Source organism: Euprymna scolopes, chromosome 22 (assembly GCF_053919585.1).
Source record: "Euprymna scolopes isolate OS-2025 chromosome 22, ASM5391958v1, whole genome shotgun sequence".
In the NCBI taxonomy this organism is placed as follows: Eukaryota; Metazoa; Mollusca; class Cephalopoda; order Sepiida; family Sepiolidae; genus Euprymna; species Euprymna scolopes.
In genome coordinates this window covers 84,137,310-84,160,373 of record NC_136503.1, presented here as the reverse complement: position 1 = coordinate 84,160,373, position 23,064 = coordinate 84,137,310, and the positions used below count along the sequence as shown (strand labels likewise).

The 23,064-nt window shown below is 34.4% G+C and overlaps 1 protein-coding gene across 1 annotated transcript in view; it reads right to left on the bottom strand.

Annotated features, from left to right (window-relative positions):
• The window catches only part of LOC145243527 (kinesin-like protein KIF6), an 89,300-nt gene that overhangs the window by 7,635 nt on the left and 58,601 nt on the right, over positions 1–23,064 (bottom strand). The window contains exons 14-18 of the mRNA XM_080106495.1: positions 21,694–21,969; positions 20,228–20,386; positions 18,024–18,068; positions 15,983–16,052; positions 12,873–13,008 (exon numbers count right to left, since the gene is read on the bottom strand). Coding sequence (XP_079962621.1) covers positions 12,873–13,008; positions 15,983–16,052; positions 18,024–18,068; positions 20,228–20,386; positions 21,694–21,969 — 686 coding nt within the window. The remainder of the gene's footprint in view (positions 1–12,872; positions 13,009–15,982; positions 16,053–18,023; positions 18,069–20,227; positions 20,387–21,693; positions 21,970–23,064) is intronic.

Genomic DNA, 23,064 nt, shown 5'->3' with positions numbered 1-23,064 from the left:
GTCTTCCCGCCATGCACTAGATATCACACTTATGTTTTCACTTGCTGAAAAACATGACATCATTTATCATATCCTCATTTCATACAACTGTTTATCTACAACATCTGACATTTGCCCTTGCCTTGCTAACCATACTTCATTCAACCCTGCGAACAGTTCTGTTTTACGGATTTGAGTTATAATGCCCTCAATGTAACCCTTGTCAAAGTTAAGAGCATATTTGAGAAAATTGACCACAATCCAATCTGCTCATCATCATCGGCTAACATTCACGTTTGTGGAGACTTCAATGTTGAATGGTTAGTCCACTCAAACAAGACAGATGATGAGGGATGATTCTGTCACGATTTCCCCATTGCTTATAACCTAACTCAGGTTCTTCACAAACCCATCTGTGTGCTCGACCCAGATGGTTAGTATGCAAGTTTCGTAGACCTTTTTCTCACGACTAACCCTGAGCTATGTTTATTCTCCATTCTGTCTCCACTGGAATCTTCCAAATATTTGGTTGTATCGGTTAAGATAAAAGCAAAATGTAATAAGTCCCCAGATATACCTCTCCATCATATAGCATATCAATAACTTATGGCTGACTAGGATAACTTCTGTACATTTATATTAGATCTACCTCTGTGTTCCATGTTTAAAAAAGATGTGTTCTCTATAGTATTAAACCTGATGAAATGGTTAATTGTAGTTATAGACCGCTTTATACCCTTAAAAAAATTCCAGCAAAAACCTAACAGCTAGCTATGGTTCTCTCTAGAATGTGTAGCTGCCATTGCGCACAGAAATCACTTTTTCTATTGCTTCCAATGTAATAAATGTTCTGAGACTAAAGCCGTTTTCAGGACTGCCAGAAACCACTGGAAAAGAGTAATGAAGAACATGATATAGTTGTATGTTCAGTTTGTCAAGACCAAAGTAGCTGAGCAGCGGCTTAATTCCCACCAATTTTGACGAATAACAAATAGGGTCCTGAACAGAAATGTGTGCTCTATTCCAACCATCATCAATGGACCTGAGGTAATCTCGTCAGCATTGGACAAAGACAAACTTTTTGCCAAGAACTTTGCAGCTAATTGTACCCTATGCAATCAAGGCCGATAACCCTGTCCTGTTGTATTTCATCCTGTATCTGAAAACATGCTATGCAACATACAAATATCTGTGTGTGATGTTGCTAAGCTAATTGAAAATCTTGATTCCAGTAAAGCAACTGGCTCTGACAGCATTCCAATTATAGTGCTGAAAAAGCTTCAACCATAACTAGCTCCTATATTTACAAAGTTGTTTAAGTGTTTTCTTAAGGAGAACTGCTTCCCAACACCCTGGAAAACCTCATCAGTATGCCCAGTATTTAAAAATTCAAGTGATTAGTCATCTCTCTTTCAGTACAGACCAATAAGGCTCCTGTGCATCATAAGTTGCTGGAATCTGTTTTAAATAGAGAAGTAATCAACCATCTCAACAAAAATAACCTTCTTAGTGACACTCAATATGGTTTCCGTTCTGCTAGTTCTACAGCAGATGTGCTAACAGTTATATCGCATAGGATTAACGAATCTCTTGATGGAAGCTTTCTTTTTAGAGTAATTGCTCTTGACATATCAAAGGCCTTTGATAGGGTATGGCATAAAGATCCACTCCACAAAATCTCCAGCTATGGTATAGCTGGAAATCTCTTCTCAATTATTAAATCATTTCTCTCTGATAGGTTAATAAGAGCAGTGGTTAATGGACAAAATCAGCTCACAGTATTAATGCTGGAGTCTTTCAGGGGTCCATCCTAGACCCAGCTCTCTTCCTGATTTACATCAATGATCTCCCAAATCACATTCTATGGTCATTCATAGACATTTATGCTGATGACACTACCATCTGTGGCAACACTTCAAAGGCTGTAATAGACAAATTTTTCTCTCGTCTGATCTTGAACACGTGGTATAATGGGGAAAAGGGGTGCTGGTTACTTTTAATGCATCTAAAACCAACTTTCTATCTGTACATCATCAACGTTCTGATCCCCATCTGGTATCAATTGAAATGAATGGCTCTCATCTTAGAGAGGCTCCATGTTTTGACACGCTTCTGGATCTGACCTATACACTTGATCTGAGATGGAATTCGTTCATCAAATCCATTGTCAAGGTTACTGAAAAAATGGTTGGATCATTCTACCGCTCCAGAAGATATCTCACTGCTGATGCAATCCTCTACCTGTATAAGAGCCAAGTATGTCCTAGGATGATGTACTGTTGCCACATCTGGGCAGAAGCTGCTAGAAGCTCTTATCCTGAGTTCAAAATAGACTTCGTAGTCTAGTGGGGGATGCCCTTTTCTCTTCCCTGCAACCTTTTTCCCACAGAAGAGACAATGCGATCCTGTTTCTGCTTTATCAGTATTTTCATGGCAAGTGTTCATCTAAACTCTGATTTATGGTCCTCCATTGCTAAACTTTCACAAAAAACACTTGTCTAGCTGAAACCACTATCAGAAGTTTTCCCCACTTTTTATCTGCGCCTTAACCTAAATGTGGATTTTATAAACAAAGCTTCTTTCTTAGAACTGCACACCTGTGGAACTCTCTTCCATTTGCCTGCTTTCCAGCTGACTACAATATGGTTGTTTTCAAGACCAATGTAAACAAGTTCTTGATGAGCCGTTCCCTTAAGTAATCCAGTTTACCAAATTTCCACTACTAATGGTTACTATGATATTGTCCCATTGACTACTGTACACTCATGAACCCTTATCCTCGAGTGGCTTCTTGGCCTTGATAAGTGGTGACTCCTTTGTTGAAAAAAAAATAAAAATACATTCTAGCCAACTTAATCACCACTGACATAGCATCCCTTATATGTAACATGTCTATTTGGCTGAATGGTATGGAAAGTAATGGTTTGAGATTAAATGTTACAAAGACCAAAGTGATCATTGATGGTTACATTGTTAGAGATCCTCCATAAAGATAAAAGTTTTCCTGCTTAGTTTTTGAAAAGAGGGTCAGGTTTTGTGGCATGTGCAAGTATTGGGTGTGTCACAAAAAACAAGAGAACTCTGGACTCAGACCAGAACGTTTGCTGATCTGAACCGAACAGCAACACCGATACGACACAGCACAAACTCAGAACAGTAACATCAATACGACCCAACATGGAATCAAAAAATAATGTTGATTTGACCCAACACATAATTTGACCCAATACAGCCTCTACCAGTAGCAACAATCTGGCTCAACACAGATTTGAATAATAACATTGATATAACCCAACACGGACTCAAACAGTAACATTACAAATGCTGACTCGATCCAGTGAAGTTACTCTTGAATGACTTGGATATCGTCTTTATGTAGCTTGTGTGCATTCTTGTATTGCAAGAGGTGTCTAGTGAAAGCATGTATGCACCACTTTTCAGCACTTTTGCACATAACCCGTCACATTGGGTACACAAAAAATGCATTGGAATTACTAATATACCTTTTCTAACTAATGGTTTTCACTGTTTATCAAGATCCGTGTGAAGGGGGGGCACTTGATAAAGGTTTCAATGATACTGCCTCATTGTATTTTCTTCTACAAATGGAATGTTTTAGAAAAATAAATTTGTTCCTTGAAGTTCCCATTGGTTTTTGGTGTATATATATATATATATATATATATATATACACTTGTGCCCGATAATATTCATACCCCCCTTGAAAATTGAGTTTATTAGGTGTAACTTTTGTAAGAATTTATTGTTTACGTCCATATTGATACATATTCTTAATAAACCTCTTCTGATCATTTTCGTCATTTTAAAATCTCGGGATACTTGTAATAAAAGAAATATACAGCTATTTATAAAATCTGCAATGTTCAAAAATAATCATACCCCCTTATTTTTTCAGTATTAATCGAGTTTCTGACTGTTTGTTTTCTGTTTGATTCTTATTTTGAATGCTTTTATACAACCTTTGATTAATTTCATTTCGTTTTTTGCATTTTTCAGAAATTAAAATGATATCAACTGAAAACCAATAAAAGAATAAAAATTATTAGAATGGGGAAGAAAAAAGAGCTTAGTAATGATCTTAGGACTAAAATTGTGAATTCACATAAGGATGGTTTAGGTTACAAGTCAATTTCCAAGAAATTTGAGGTCCCTACAGCAACAGTACAGAGCATCATCAAAAAATTCCAGAGCCACCACACAACAAACAACTTGATTGGTAGAGGAAGGAAAAGGAAACTGTCTGCTAGAGCCACCAGGAATATTGTAAGAAGTGTTAATGCAAATCCAACCACCACTAATAAGGACATTTTAGAAAATCTGGAGTCTTCTGGCATAAAAATATCAAGGCAAACATTGCAAAGGACTCTGCATGAAAATGGTCTGAAAGGAAGAAGACCAAGAACTCCATTGCACACCGGAAAACACCTTGCAGCACGTCTAAAGTTTGCTAGGACCCATGTGAATTCTCCAGAGTCCGTTTTCTCAAGTATTTTGTGGACTGACGAAACAAAAATTGAATTGTTTGGCCATATGGATGCTTCTTACGTTTGAAGGAAGAAAGGAGAAGCTTACAACCCAAAGAACACCATACCCACGGTGAAACATGGTGGTGGTAGCCTAATGTTTTGGGGCTCCTTTTCGGCTAGTGGTCCAGGTAGTTTGGTCAAGATAGATGGAACCATGAAGAAGGAGCAATATTTGGAGATACTCCAGAAAAACATTAGACAGGATGCGGAGAAGCTCCATTTAGGACCAAACTGGGTCCTTCAACAGGATAATCATCCAAAACATACAGCCAAAATAGTCAAGAAATGGTTTGAGGATAATCAAATTAATGTTTTGGAATGGCCTAGCCAGAGTCCCGACCTGAACCCTATCGAAAACCTCTGGCACATATTGAAAACTGAGGTTAAAAAGCGGAAACCTAGAAATTTGAGGGATTTGGAGAACTACTGCATTGAAGAATGGTCAAAAATCAGTGTTGATGCTTGTAAAAACCTTGTTGATAAATATCCCAAACGGTTACAGGCAGTTATTAAGAATAAAGGGTATGCTATTGACTATTAGTAAGAGAGGTATGAATAATTTTGAACTAGTGCCATTATTGTTTTTCTTTGTATAATGTTTCAAACTTGCATAATTTATTTATTTGTTGAGTTTAAATTAAATGCTTATGCTTGATTTATTGTTTGAAATCCCTTTAATATTGTCTACCTTCTGGTTTGAGCAATATTCTTATAGAAATCTCAAAGATCCGAGGGGTATGAATAATATCGGGCACAAGTGTATATATATATATATATATATATATATATATATATATATATATATATACATATACGAGGGGCGGGCAATAAGTAATGCCCCTGGCCCACTTCCCATAACAGTAGAGCAATGAAACTTGGCACAGTTATTAGTCTTTCTCTACATAGGAACCACCCAGAGTTATGTATTTCTCCCATCGTTTGATGCAGCTCTGGAGACCATTTTTGTAGAACACCCCAGGTTGGTCCTCCAACCACGAGGTGACTTCAGAAATCAAGGCTGCATCATCTGGGAAACGCTTTCCTTTCAAAAACAACTTCATGGCTTGGAAGAGGTGAAAGTCAGAGGGCGCAAGGTCAGGAGAGTAGGGAGGATGGGGAAGGATTTCATAACCACATGCCCGTGCTTCTGATCTGGTAACATGCGATTTGTGGACCAGAGCGTTGTCCTGCAGGAGGAGGGTACCTTTGCTGATCTTGCCTCGCCTCTTGATTTTGATAGCTTCCCTTAATTTCCTCAAAAGTGAAGCATAATAGGCTCCTGTAATTATGGTACCCTTTGCCAGGAAATGTGTCATCACTACTCCATCCTGGTTCCAGAAGACTGTGAGCATGACCTTACCAGCGGAGGGCTGCACCCTTGCCTTTTTTGGAAGTGGTGAGTCCAAGTGCTTCGACTGTATTGACTGGGCTTTGGTCTCTGGATCATAGTAATGGACCCAGGTTTTATCCTGTGTAATCAGTCTTTTGAAGAACTTTGACTCATCTTCTTGGCACATCTCCAAATTCATACTCAAGCACTCAATGCGTTCTCCCTTCTGGAATGGTGTGAGCAACCTAGGAATCCATCTGGCAGACACCTTATGCATATGCAAATGGTCATGAATGATAGTTTCCACAGACCCTGTACTAATCTTGACATCTTCAGCTATTTGGCGAATAGTAATGTGCTGATCTTCCAAAATGGCAGCCTTAACTTGACGGATAGATGCCTCATCAATGGCAGAAGGGGGGGGCGACTAGGTCTGGGAGCTGTTTCCACAGACTTCCGGCCATGTTTGAATTCATGATGCCAGCGTTTTACAAGGTCATATGATGGGGCATTATCACCATAAGTTTTTTTCATTTCATCAAAAGTCTCCTGTGGTGTACGTCCTTTCAAATACAAAAACCGGATCACTGCTCGACATTCAACAGGCTCCATTTCACACCTGACTCAGTTCAAACACCTGTAAAATAGAAACCACAATTACTTCAGAGCTGTAATTTGCCACATAACCCGTAGAGATATAAATCATTGCACATGCAAAATTTCAGCTAGATCAGACAATTAGAAGTGGGTCAAGGGCATTACTTATTGCACGCCCCTCGTATATATATATATATATATATATATATATATATATATATATTAATTTTATTTATACAAACATTAATGGCTACATATGTGCATACATGTTTCTGTAATCACCCACGTTGGGGGATTACGTCTTCAGGCCAAGAACTACCTTCAAAAGTGACATTTCCACCAAATACATTTTTCTATTTCGTTTATCAAGTTAAAAATACAACCTGGGTGGGAGTCAAAAAAAACAAAAACGGTAAAAGGATGAGTGAGGTCTATGAAGATGATAAACATCTTTTTTTTCTCTTTTCCCCCTCCCCCATCTAACTTAACTTTTGGCTTTTTATGGCATAGGGTACTTGAGAGTTTCGTTTTCTTGTCTTAGAGTCTGTAAGTTAATAACCTTAGCTATGGTCAACCAAGTACTGACCGGTGCCTTTTTAATCTACCTCCACCCACACATACACGCAACACACACATAACACATCCATACACAGACACTGCCAACACACACATACACACATTAATCCATATATTCAAAAGCGAATCCATGCTGAACACTTTTTGTTTTATTTACTGAAACTAGACAATGATTCTGAAACTACGTAGAAGATAAAGTAAAAGTTACATTAAGGTAAATAAAAATAAAATACATAAATAAATAAATAAATAAAAATAAATAAAAAATATATAAAAAATATAATAAAAAATAAATAAAAAATAAATAAATAAGATAAATAAGAATAAAAATAAAATTAAATTAAAACAAATAAACCAACAAAATGTGAATAAATATAAACCCGAAAGTTATCTAAACCCCACATGTACCTATATGCGTGTATCAATACACTTATAAATGTCTAACATTTATCTACATCCGCGCATATATACACACACACATTTCAGACATACAGAGACAAATAATAGTATTTTTCTTTACTTATGTAGCGTGGTAACATCTTCGTATATGCAATATTATGCTACCCGACTACAGACGGGTGTATATATATATATATATATATATATATATATATATATATATATATATATATATATATACTCACATACATACACATATATACACAAACACACACATACATACATACATATATATATATATATACATATACACATACATACATATAAACACACACACAACAGACATACATATACATATCCACACATACATACATATATAACATATATATAAACAACATTCGGACATCCATACATTTTTGTAATCTATATTGTTACAACAATTCTATACGAGGCAGCCTATTCTAATAGTTCAGAAATATACGCGTGTATACATATATCTACATACAATAGACACAGAGACACATCCACATACAAACATACACACAGATACATAGATACAGATATATATATATATACAAACATACAAACATACATGCATACGTAAAATACACTTATATATCCAAAGTCACACAAATATAGACATATATATATACATGCATACATGTACCGTGCCACCAAATGATACATCTAAAGTAGAAACAGACATGAATACACCTACTATATAAATTCACTTTTTCTATCAAATTCCACACGTCTAGTTATGTTTCATGGCCCCATCCGCTTGTTACACTTTCCTAAGTTGTAGGTTTTTACTGTAAAAATTGACACTACGTAAAAATTTATATTGAATTCAGCATGAAGTTCATAGGGTTATCCTCATATTTAACAAAGATTCTTTCGATGGTAAGGCAGATATACATAAGATGTATCACGACACAATAATAATATATAATAACATATGACAGAAATCAGAGTATTTAGGTTATACAAACCTAGTATATAAGCTTATATATTGTAGTACTTACCTCCATCTTTGCTTATTCACTCTAATACCCTTATTTCTTTCTCTTCCATTCACCCTTCATTCCTTACTTTCTTTCATCTATTTATTTCTTCTATTTTTTTTTTTTTTTTTTTTTTTTTTTTCTTATATTAATAAATTATTTTTCCTACCCGGGTATATAAAGATCATATATCCATACATGTACACACCCAAAAATATCCATATGCATACATTATTACGAGCTTCACTCAAAACGATCTATTACTCATTTAGTTCAAATATACCTTCATACAGGTACTTATTTCGGCTAGTAATACCATAACTGCTCGATGAAGTAGAATATTAAGTGACTTACGTAACCCATATGGGTATGATTATAGTTGCGACCTCACTCATCCTCTTTGTGGGGGGGTCATTTGATGGGGGTTAGTTGTACTTATAGTAGTTCCATTATCCTAATTTAGAGTTCCTTAAGTGCATGTATTCTGAAATGTTTGCAGGATATAGCAGTTTCTTGTTTAATATTCAATAATTTTTCTCGGTCTTTAAACCTAGTTATCTCAAGTTTTTCTGATAAACTAGGTTTAAAGACCGAGAAAAATTATTGAATATTAAACAAGAAACTGCTATATCCTGCAAACATTTCAGAATACATGCACTTAAGGAACTCTAAATTAGGATAATGGAACTACTATAAGTACAACTAACCCCCATCAAATGACCCCCCCACAAAGAGGATGAGTGAGGTCGCAACTATAATCATACCCATATGGGTTACGTAAGTCACTTAATATTCTACTTCATCGAGCAGTTATGGTATTACTAGCCGAAATAAGTACCTGTATGAAGGTATATTTGAACTAAATGAGTAATAGATCGTTTTGAGTGAAGCTCGTAATAATGTATGCATATGGATATTTTTGGGTGTGTACATGTATGGATATATGATCTTTATATACCCGGGTAGGAAAAATAATTTATTAATATAAGAAAAAAAAAAAAAAAAAAAAAAAAAAAAAAATAGAAGAAATAAATAGATGAAAGAAAGTAAGGAATGAAGGGTGAATGGAAGAGAAAGAAATAAGGGTATTAGAGTGAATAAGCAAAGATGGAGGTAAGTACTACAATATATAAGCTTATATACTAGGTTTGTATAACCTAAATACTCTGATTTCTGTCATATGTTATTATATATTATTATTGTGTCGTGATACATCTTATGTATATCTGCCTTACCATCGAAAGAATCTTTGTTAAATATGAGGATAACCCTATGAACTTCATGCTGAATTCAATATAAATTTTTACGTAGTGTCAATTTTTACAGTAAAAACCTACAACTTAGGAAAGTGTAACAAGCGGATGGGGCCATGAAACATAACTAGACGTGTGGAATTTGATAGAAAAAGTGAATTTATATAGTAGGTGTATTCATGTCTGTTTCTACTTTAGATGTATCATTTGGTGGCACGGTACATGTATGCATGTATATATATATGTCTATATTTGTGTGACTTTGGATATATAAGTGTATTTTACGTATGCATGTATGTTTGTATGTTTGTATATATATATATATCTGTATCTATGTATCTGTGTGTATGTTTGTATGTGGATGTGTCTCTGTGTCTATTGTATGTAGATATATGTATACACGCGTATATTTCTGAACTATTAGAATAGGCTGCCTCGTATAGAATTGTTGTAACAATATAGATTACAAAAATGTATGGATGTCCGAATGTTGTTTATATATATGTTATATATGTATGTATGTGTGGATATGTATATGTATGTCTGTTGTGTGTGTGTTTATATGTATGTATGTGTATATGTATATATATATATATATATGTATGTATGTATGTGTGTGTTTGTGTATATATGTGTATGTATGTGAGTATATATATATATATATATATATATATATATATATATATATATATATATATATATATACACCCGTCTGTAGTCGGGTAGCATAATATTGCATATACGAAGATGTTACCACGCTACATAAGTAAAGAAAAATACTATTATTTGTCTCTGTATGTCTGAAATGTGTGTGTGTATATATGCGCGGATGTAGATAAATGTTAGACATTTATAAGTGTATTGATACACGCATATAGGTACATGTGGGGTTTAGATAACTTTCGGGTTTATATTTATTCACATTTTGTTGGTTTATTTGTTTTAATTTAATTTTATTTTTATTCTTATTTATCTTATTTATTTATTTTTTATTTATTTTTTATTATATTTTTTATATATTTTTTATTTATTTTTATTTATTTATTTATTTATGTATTTTATTTTTATTTACCTTAATGTAACTTTTACTTTATCTTCTACGTAGTTTCAGAATCATTGTCTAGTTTCAGTAAATAAAACAAAAAGTGTTCAGCATGGATTCGCTTTTGAATATATGGATTAATGTGTGTATGTGTGTGTTGGCAGTGTCTGTGTATGGATGTGTTATGTGTGTGTTGCGTGTATGTGTGGGTGGAGGTAGATTAAAAAGGCACCGGTCAGTACTTGGTTGACCATAGCTAAGGTTATTAACTTACAGACTCTAAGACAAGAAAACGAAACTCTCAAGTACCCTATGCCATAAAAAGCCAAAAGTTAAGTTAGATGGGGGAGGGGGAAAAGAGAAAAAAAAGATGTTTATCATCTTCATAGACCTCACTCATCCTTTTACCGTTTTTGTTTTTTTTGACTCCCACCCAGGTTGTATTTTTAACTTGATAAACGAAATAGAAAAATGTATTTGGTGGAAATGTCACTTTTGAAGGTAGTTCTTGGCCTGAAGACGTAATCCCCCAACGTGGGTGATTACAGAAACATGTATGCACATATGTAGCCATTAATGTTTGTATAAATAAAATTAATATACCTGCTCTGTTCACTCATTGAGCACTATTTTGGTAGACACATGTTGTTTCATTGGATGTACTTCTAGGAAACTAAACTCTACTGGCTATATATATATATATATATATATATATATATATATATACTAGTAGCCAAATTGAATATTGAACTGCTCATATCTTTGGTTCTATCAGATGAAACTACATGAAAATTTGCAGGCTTTTTCAAGATTATAATATTATTCTATGATTAAAATTTTACGACTATTGGTAAAAAAAAGGAGTGAAGTACCTTTTGAAGTGGTAGAATGATCTAACCATTTTGTGAGCAAAAAGCAAAGGACAATGGAGACAGATGCAAACTCAAGTGTGGGAAAGTATATCTGGATGGCGAAGCTATTGCGGTTGTTCAGAAGTTTTATTACGTTGGTGATACCATTGGAGCACAGGATGGAGCAGGTGCTAGTGTGATTGCAAAAGTTAAAAGTGGATAGAATAAGTTCAGAAGAACTTCTGCCATTACTAATAAGCAGAACATCACCATTATCGACCAAATCATGTAGTGTGATGATGTATGAAAGTGAAACCTGGCCAGTGAGAGTTGAGGATATGCATTGCATGGAGAGAAATGATATGAGGATGATAAGTTTGATGTTTAATGCAAGTCTTGAAGACAGGCTTAGATCTGATAACGTCAGAAGAAGATTAAATCTAGATAGTATAGGTAGGTGTGCAGAACAGAAGACTTTGAAACTATGACTTGTTGGAATTCGCCGCTAGAAGTTCACTGTTGCATCATGGGAAAAAACTTTTTTCTTTATTCAAAATAAATTATGCAAAACGTTATTTTAAACATGATTTAACATAAAAAGTGTAAACTTGAATTGTGCCATTTTTTTGGTTCCAGTAAAATCTTTGCCACGGCCACATGCAGCTATTTGTATCGAATCAAAATCTGATGTAGGGAAATTATTCCGGTGCATGAATATGCAGAAGGCATTAAAAAGGAACTCAAAGCCTGGGATCTATATAGATATTACAGTTTGGAAAACATAGCTGAACCTTATTCTATGTTCAACTTGTTGCGGCAATTACATTGTGATTCTTCAAGATACAAACTCCCTTCCTTCTTCAGTCTAGAAGGACTTTGACATTATTCTTTATTAAGGATCTTTACTCAAGCATGATATATCTGCCCGTCAAAAACTCAATTGAGCTTTTCAGCTTTCTACTTAGAGAAAGCGCCAAACTACAAAACTTTCAACCCACTACAGTTGAATGAAAGAACTTATGATCTGATAGCCTACTTGAACCTGCAATCGTTTTTGCAATTACAGAAACTTGAATGATGCAACATTCAAGGTGTGCAGAATAAAATCGACACAGACTATGCAGAAACCGATCTCCCATTCTAAATTCTAAAATAATTGCTTTTTTTTTTAAATTTTTTTTTAGTGTTTCAGTGTTCACACATAATAACTACCTAAAAAAAAATAGAATCTTATTTTTGGATGAGGGTGTTAATTCACAATAATACCAGATATAATAATTCTTTTTTTACTCACTTGTGCTAAATTCGTTTGTTCTAGCCACCAAAGTTCAAAGTCCTTCATCAATTGAGCTTTGTCTTTTTCCAGCAAATGTTGCCAATGCTCGATTGTTGTCTTCAAATTCCGGAGATAAGTAAAATTATCCTTGTATCTGAAAATAAAAACCCAAACAAACAAGAATTCCCATTTGTATGTTGTCCACCTTTCAAATAAATTACATTCAAATTCTTCAACACTTTTGTATGTCTTGCATAGCATGATAAAACTTAATTTATTTTCCCCAGATATATAGAGAAAAGTCTTATCTGTTATTTCAGAAATATTTTTTTCACAAAAATCTAAAACAGAGAAAAAGAAATAGAAAAATTTAGAAAAATCCAGAAGGTCCTAGAACTTTCCAGAACATTGAAGTAAGATTGAGAAGGTTCTATAGTTACATATTTGGTGGCATTCTCTATAAAAGAGTTTTTCATGCTAACTTAGCAGTTGCTGGTTGGTTTACATAGTGAGTTCTAAACAGCTATAAATCGAGCCAAAAGAATCATCTTTAAAACCTCTTAATAACAAAAGGCAACTTCTTTTGAAATATTTCTCTGACCAAAGACACCATAATTTTTTTTACTTTGGAGTCACTATTTATTAAGGTCTGAATGCCACTCAAGGATAAGGGTTAATGAATGTAAGGTGGTAGTTTAGTAATTCTTAATGATACAGATGGAGTAGAATTTGATTATTATAGAAACGGTTCAACAAGAACTTGTTTACATTGGATTTTGTTCTAGCCACCAAAGTTCAAAGTCCTTCATCAATTGAGCTTTGTCTTTTTCCAGCAAATGTTGCCAATGCTCGATTGTTGTATAACAATGTACTATAAAAAAAAAGGGAGAAGAGCCATAAATCGAATAAATTGAAATTTAGTTTGGGGTGAGGCAGTAGTGAAGACAGAGCAATGGGATTTTTGATTTGATTGAAGATGGCAAACAATGAGACATAATTTCCATTGTTAAATTTAAATGGATTAAATTAAATGCAAATCTGAAATATTTGAATTTTGCAAATGAGAGGTTGTATGCATATTATGCACCCTAGAAACTTTTTAAAATGCTCGAAAGAAACTGAAGTTTGGAGAAGATTTAGTAATGAATGTCTAATATCATACTGTTAAAATTTCACAAAAATTCGAGGTATCTAAATTTTCCTTACCTCCTTTGTATGAATCTAAACTAAATATAGCTCACATTACCGACTCTTATATTAATAAGCTTTGTTCCAAACTTCATGACAATTCATTAATTAGTTTAGAAGTGAATCATATGTATCAAAATGTATAAATATATACACATACCTATTTTTATATGCATGCACACACTAAATGTTAAAATTAAAAAAAAAATACATAATAATATAAAGTGCTCATATTACCATTTGTATTATTATTCATCAGACTACTGTTCTCATCTTCAGTGTGATTTTCACATTTCAGTCGATGTAACCTCCGACCTTCCTCAGGTGTATCTTCTAGAACTCGGGAATGTTTCTGTCGAACTCGGGAATTTGGATGGAATTTCGAGCAGAACCCTTTATTTACTTCACGGGGTTAGCATGCTCTTGTTCCGTCAACTGGATAGAGGTCCTAAGTAATTCACAAATGTATTTTTCGGTCACCCACACTCAGGATTGAACCTTCAACCTTCAGGAGAATATCACTTTTACAAATTTTTTTTTTTAATAGGCATCTCCACTATCAAGGCCAATAGATTCTTCCCAGTACTCTAACCACTGCGCCATGGGTCCTAGTTGTAAATATCACTATATTTTACTAATTATAACTACATATTAATGTATATCTATCTTTATACTTATTACTTCTTTTTGTTTTTTGCTTATTATTTTATTATAAAATTTAGAAACGTCATATTATCATGTTGCTTAGAATATATATTCTTTAATTCATAATGATCTGTTCATCAGTTTAGGAGATTATCCTATACCTAAACATATATACATATATTTAACTTTATAGATTGAGATATATATATATACACTAGAAGAATATCCACCACAAGATGGGAAAATTAACCCCCCTCTCTGAAGAGTTTTGTCCCATTTTTATGTACTGTACCATTAAGATCATGATATAATGATACTAAACCTTATATCTAGAATCCTTATTATAATTTGATCAAAATCCATCACATGATTTTGATTTTGAAATGATGGCTAAAATTTAAGGTGTAAGTTTAAGGTCTAAAGAAGTTAAAGTCTAAAGAAGAAGTTGGAATTAAGAGAATCTTGGGCGCTTCTACACTATTAGGACGAAATTTTGTAGTTGATAAATGGAGTTTTTAGATAAAAAACAGTGGTTTCTATTGATTTTTTTGTCGATTCTAATAAATTACAATGTTAGCTTCCAAATTATGCAGTCGGAATTACCTGCATATTACTGAATTATTAAAAAAAACACCAACTTTAATCATGTTAGTAGTTGAAAAATTACCTCCCTTTTGAACTTTCCTGCGTCTTACGATTGTTTTCATCAAATTCTATTTTTTTATTTTCTTTAATAAATAATTTTCTACCTTATCGATTTTCGTCATTTTTGGATATAATCATCTTAAAAATACGAGGAATGCATAGATACCATTGTTTTTATGTGAAATTCAGTTTTACGATTTTCAGAATTTCATCCTAATAGTGTAGAAGCGCCAAATCTTGCTTAATTGGTGTCTAATAACTATGAATCGAATTCAATGTGAATGTTAATTTTAATGCTCAAATCATTGTACCCATAATAATATGAATCCTTTGAATGCTTTAAAATACTCCAAAGAAACATAAATTTGAAGAATATTAACTGATGTTTAATAAATATTGATAAAATTTCACAAAATGTTGGAGGTATCTGAATTTTCACAAAAGACTTCCACTCACTTTTTACCCTCTTTTGCATAAATTAGATATAGCCCACACTTGGCCCTCTTACTTATAGCTGTGTCCCAAACGTCATAATGATTGCTTAATTAGTTTTAGAGTGAATCCTATACATACATACAAACATACTTAACTTTAAGTTTGTGTTTTTAGAGAAAAAAAAAGAGAAAAAGAAAAGTTTTAACTCTTCTTACCGTTTCTTTTCTATTTCAAGTTTCTCTCGAAGGTTTTGTTCTTCCAAATCTGGTTGAAAATTGTTAGAATCTGAAAATATACACATTAATTATAATTCCTTCTTTGGTGACAACAATGAAATGATGCAAGTTCTTCATTTTTTGGTTGAAATACACTTTTGTTAAATAGGAAAAAAATGATTTCTGCCAAATCCTTACTCTTATGTAGTGAAGGGACTTGAGTGGTGCCATAAATGGGGGAGGGGACTAAAAGCAGAAGTCAAGGAAACCATGTGACTTCTTTTTCCTGCTGTTAACTTTAGTGAGTGGACATGAAACGGTGCCCCTTCGGACAAGGCAGCTGCATACAATATAATAACAAAGTAACTTATCTGTCTCTCATTCTCTTCCACTCTCCCTCACCCTCAGTTTCACCCGGTCCCGGTGGGGGCTGGGCATGAATCTCAAAGTGTGGTATCTGTTCCGGCAGATACTGCAATCAAAGACCATATGTGGGGGAAACCCCACATATCAGACCTTGGTTAATGTAAGGGCAACCCTTCATACTAATTGTCACTATCCAGCTCCCATTTCCCACCCATCGGGAGCTGGTCCCCTTTTCCCTCTCCCTCTCTATCCACATTAAAAAACGGCCTTGTGCCTAATTTGCTCAATGGGGAAGCAAATAAATACCCACTCTCCCTCACCCTCTCTCACTCTCACATGTGTACAAAGTTTTATGTTCTGTTTTAAGTAAAAACTTTATAATCAAACAAGTGTCCATGTTTTTTTATCAACAGCAGAGGATCAGCTGAGTTTCACAGAGGCAATGGCTGGAAGATTTGACAAACCCTGGGTTACAACAAAAAAGGACACACAGATGTATAGCAGTTTATATACCCAACGATAAAGCATAATGTTATAATTATGATTTGGTGCTACAGCGATCAATCTATCTAAACAAAATAGTCATTAAGAATAGGTAGCTGTGCTGTAAAAATGAGGGTTCAAACGAGTGAAGGACAACAATTGAGCTGCTGATGGTGAGAGAAGAGAGAGAGAGAGATGTGAGTAGAAAAGAAAAAGAAATGAGAGAAGAGGAAGAAAAATTGAAATGTTTACCGACAATGAGACCAAATTCTTTTTGGTGTGTAAATTTACATGCAAAAAAAAAAAAAATAACACAAATTTTAACACATTTGCAATAAGAAGCGTTAGATGACTTTTGGTACACCAAAGAATGACTTTTCATTCAAACTTACTAATTCCAACGCTTTCTTCATAGGCCAATTATTTCTGACAATTTATGCCAAAACTTGGGAAATATTTTAATCTGCATTCCTCCAGGAACCGATATTCCTCATCCAGAACTGCTCTGCAACCACTTTTCCATAGAAGAGGCATTGCAAGCTTTTCTCTACTCAATCATTATTTTCATGGCAAGTGTTCAACTGAGCTCCAATCTATGGTTTATCCTTGCAAATCTTTCAGAAAAAACACTCATCTAACTAAAACCATTATCAAAAATTTTCCCCACTTTTTATCAGTGCCTCACCCTAAACTAAATGATATTTTTATAGAACTGCTGCTGCTGATTTATGTTTCATCTATATTAGTTACCTCATCTTATCTTGGTGTTGTGGGATGCCTTGATATGCAATCTCACGCAATGGAATTTCATGGGGATGGGGAGGTTAGAGTTAGGCGAGGTGTTTTATGTGGAAATTATATATCAAGGACTATTCGTTGAGGTTTAATAGCCATGGGTTTTTTATATTCACCAAAGACTTGTTCGAAAAGATTTTTATTAGATCCACCATTCTCAACAATTTCAGACATCCCAACACAAACATTCAGCATGATTCTAACCCATCTACTAGCGCCAATACTCATTCCCCTACATCGGTGTATAGCATGACTCAGCTCTGCAACCAAACTTAGTTAAATAAAGTTTGGTTGCAGCTTGAATTATAAGCTTAAAACTTGTGATTATTGGAAGCAGAATTGCAGGAAGGTTGCATATAGAGAAAGTTAAAGAAAAATCATTGCAAATCTCACTTACCTTCGAGTTGAGTTCTGTGTTGTTCAATTTTAGACTTTATTTGTTCTGAAAGTAAAATAAAAGAAATTGAATCGGTGAGCATTAGTTTCCACACATACATACATACATACATACATACATAGAAAGAATTTGAATGCCTACTAGACACTATCCTCGAGTGTCTCTCTGTACAATGGTTTGTCAGAACAACCTGACATGAGGATACTTTTTCTATAAGTAAATCCTGACTAAATATTCAAAATTACATAATATTTGTAGCCCAAATAAAATCTTCTCACTATGGCTAACCCAGACTGGCTTTTACAAGGAATGGTACACCTTCTCCAAGTGATGTTACCTCAAGTAACAACACGAAGCTGGACACTCCACCAGACTAGATGAATTCTTATCCTGGAATCCAATAAGACCAAGAAACTACAAGAAAGATATAACATATTAAACTGGTCAACTGAGGAGAAGAAAATTATGTTCTCAACTTCTTTAAAATTCAATGTTTGAGAGGTAAAGGAGAATGTTAATGGAATATTCGAATATCTATGCATCTTATATAGAGATGACGTGTTAGCCCCAGGAAGTGGGCCCTTTAATTTTTGAGAACTTCAACTGAAGTAAAAAGAAACATACATACATACATACATATTATATACACATACATACATACATACATACATACATACATATTATACACAATGTGACACGATCTCTACTGGATTATCTGTAAAAAGTTGAATATCAAATGCAGCAACGTCCTGGGAACATAAACCAGAAAAAACAGTAGGAAATAAGTTATACACCATCCACTATGACTATGCAATTCCTACAGCTACGTACCTAAAAAACAGAACTATTAAACCTGATATAGTGATATGGGACAAGAAGGAGAAGCAAGCATCCTTAGCAGTTGTTACTGTTAGTTGTTAGTAGTTAGTGTTAGTGTTAGCGTTCCCAATGATGCTGGGTTAAACAGAGTGAGAGGGAAAAAGATAACGAAATACAAACATCTTGTGTATGGCATGAAAAGTAAACTGGAATCTTAAGAGGATTTGTATCATTCCAGTAAGTATAAGAGCGATTAAACTCATGAAAAAGAATTTCAAAAACTACCTGACAAATATACCTGGTGAACCAAGTGCAAGAGAGATACAAACAATTGTCCGTAAAGAGATGGTTAAAATCTTTAAAAATCTCACAGTTAGAATGTACGAGATAGTGGTTGAATGTTTGGCATCTGGTAGGATGCCTCATCCCCAGCTAGAACAAAATAATATGAAAATTGAAAAAAAAAAAAAAAGGAACTCTTCAGTACAAGAGTTTGTCATCCTAACATGAGGATATTTTCCATAGGGAGTAAACCCTGACCAATTATTAAAAAAATGGTGTGCAGTCTCTCAATCCATCAAACTCATTGTCACGGTTAAAGACAGGGGCATTCTCTCTATTAATAGAAGGCAACTTTGAATAATAAATTAGAAGGCATTGACAATAAGGAACTGATAAAAAAAAATAACAAGACTAAATAATGGCAGACCAGCATCCAGGATAAAAAGGGCCCCTCAAAAGGATCCCTCAACCCATTTAGATGGGAAGAGGTAAGCAATGATATAAACATTACTGCCTCTGAAAATGGCACTTGAAAGATTACAGAGACCAATCAGGTTCAGTCATCATGCTTTGATAAAAAACGTCCTGGCTTCTTATCTTCATCGTGTGCAGCAACTAAAAAAAAAAAAAAGGAAAATAAGGCTTAAAAGTCCAGCCATGGTCTTTTAAGAACAAAAGAAGATGTTATTGCTTTATTACTACTGTTTGCAAAGTGGACCAAGACATCAAACAAAATTTGCAAATCACTATGAAAAATTTTCCCCACTTTTTGTGCCTAAACCTAAACGTGGATTCCATGAACAAAGCTTCTTTCCTAGAACTGCCTGCCTGTGGAACTTTGTTCCACTGATCTGCTTTCCAGCTGACTACAATATTGTCGAGTAGGTGAGTGCATGGTCGCCCACAATCTTATTCAGTATTAGGATTTATACTTTGAGTCATCAATAGTCATTTGCATACCACTGCTAATTGGTGCAAAAGATGCAGAGGAGTTTTAAAAAAAAACACATCTCTATGATCCTAACAAACCTCAAATTAAAAAAAAAGATTGGAAAAGAAAAAAGTAAAAAAAAAAAACTGGTGAAAAGAAAAGAATTACTTACTAATTTTCGCTCTTGCCTCATTCACTTGTCCTCCAAGATGTTTCGCGTCAGCGTAACTTTTTTTCAGAGTTTGTTTCTTGTTCTCTATTGAAGGATTATTCCAGTAATCTTGGCAGAAGAGTTCAAAGGCTTCCTGTCGTCCCATCGACATCGGACCTACTGTTCACGGGAATAAAACAGAACATATCAGCTAAGTAATAATAAGTTCTTCACGACAGTCTTACTTAAATTTATACTACAACTAGCATTTCAGCCCGGTGTTGCCTGGGTGTTTGGAGATGTATGTTGAGCAAAAAAAAAAAAAAAAAAAAAAAGCGGTCAATTTTTTTAAAAACTTTGACCCCTATTATGACCCCTGAACATTTATTGTTTTGGACTCAATTCAAGTTATTAAGTTAGATCCATGTCCAAGGAACCTATATCTAAAATTTCAAGTGTTTAGACCCAAAATTGGCGGAGAAGTTTGGTAGAGTTCTCAAAGGTCAAATCGTTGACCTTTGACCCTTTAACAGCCAAATTTCTGGTCGAAAACGGATTAAAAAGATTTTCCCAAATCTCAATACCCTGTATATCAAATTTCGAGTCTGTAGACTGAACATTGACAGAGTTATTGTGTTGGAAAATGTACACATACACACAGACACGTTCACTTTTATATCTTTTTCTCTATAAAAGTGAATGTGTCTGTGTATATGTGTGTCTGTTTGTGTACATTTCCCTCTGCAATTACTCTGCCAATTTTAAGTCTACAGACCCAAAATTTGATATACAGGGTACTGAGATTTGGGAAAATCTTTGTGATCGATTTTTGGCCATTACGGCTATGTCTCCAACACTTTTGTCATCTGTCTAGCTCTCTTTCTGGCTCTGTCTTTTCTCCCTTAACTCTCTTGTATATATGTATCTGTTCCTTTGTGCTTACAGTACTTGATCACATGAAGACTATGTGATCTTCAGCCACGTTTTCCGACCAAATTTATTGTTTTTATTTCTGCTAATGCCCACCACATTCTTTCCTTGATTTTTTTCAAGTTAATCAAAATATTTTACTAAACAATAAAATTCTCTCTGCATACCTTTTTTCTACATAACTGTTATGAAATAATAATGTTTATTATCTAACATTTTACTTTTTTAATAATGATAGTCGATGTTCTAAATCGACTATCAGCAAGGTCACCTGATGTTGCTCAGGCATAATATAACACTCTTAAATTGCTAGACTTTTGCATTCTTTCCCTGTTTCTTGATTTTATGACTGTACTAACCTACTAAAGTTTAAATGTAATGTGAACAAGCATCTTGTTGGTCAAATCCTCACAGCCCCACTTTAGATACAATCTCAAATAGTATATCCTTACATCCAAGTGGTAATATGCCTTGTTTGAGGTGAAAAAAAAAATACTGATGATCTAGAACCTCAGTTTCAATTGTTCATATATACACAAAGCAAAAACGTAACTAACATATCAGTTTTTGGGCTTTTTTTTCTGCCAGTTGATGGTTTATGTTGTTTTGATGGACCCAGGCATCAACTCCATGGGCATTTCTCCTTTGTTCTTCGGAAGATCCAGTGTTGGAAGTTTTGCCAGATGATCCTCGGTTTGATGAATCGAGCGAATTTTCTTGACTCCATATTCGCTGCTGCTGCTGCTGCTGCTGTTGTTCGCTGCGGTGACCTTGGCCAGAAAAGATGGTGGAATTCTTGCTCTTCTCTTTCTTCAGCATATTTACCAAAATATCTACAAAGGAGTCAAGGAAAGTATCATTGTGTCCGTTGATCTGCTGTTGTCAAATAGAAACAATGTAAACAGATAACTAGTTTTTTCACCTTAGTTTAGAGCAAAACTCAATGTTATCATGCAGAAAGGTGGCACCAAAGGAAAGTTGAAAGGGTTTAAAAAAAAAAGCAAGTATCACAATAAAATCACACACACAAAAAAAATTAATGACGAAAACTGTTTTGGGGAAGGGCAAGTGGAGTATTAATTTTTAGAAAGGCTTAGTTGAGGGAAAGAGAAATAAATGCAAAAATATATATACCTCCTTATTCATACAATTCTATATATATTATCCACAATACCATAGCATACAAAATGGTGGCCACGTGTTTGGAGAAATGAAACAAAGCACGTGGTCACTACAAAAACATAGCGTTAGCATATAAAATATCTGAATTCTTCAGGTGAATTTAGTTTTACAGCAAATAAAAAAAAAAGAAAGAAAAAATATTTATTTGGTCTGGATTTATTTAAATTGGTATATAAATTTATTATGATATACATACGAAAATGCTGGTATTGGGTACAAGAAATTCAGAGGAATTACTGTTAGGTTAAGAAATGATAACCAGTTTGAGTGTAAGAAGCATAAGATAATAGAGACAGATGAGAGCTTAAATTTGGATGACTAAGCAACTGAGGTTGTGGAGAAGTTTTTTTTTTACTTTGGAGGACAGGGTGGAGCAGGTGTTACTGTGAGTACAAGAGCTTGGAGTGGATGGATTAAGGTCAAGGAACTTCTACCATTACTAACTGTAAGAGTTACGTACAGTGGAATGTTGTACTCTTTCAGCTTGTGGTGAGCCAATTGGTGATCTCCCCCCCCCCATGTCTTCTGTATTGATAGAAATCAAGGGAGGTTACTCTGCTGGCCTTTCTGTCCAGGGTATATCACTCTGGTTGCCTCCTATTGTCAGGGACAGATAAGTCCTATACCTATACACTAACCAGCAGAGAATTGCCACTGTTGACCAAGGGAGTGTGATGATATATGGAAGTGAAATCTGGCTAGTAAGGGTTGAGGACATGCGTCACATGTAGAGAAATATAATGAGA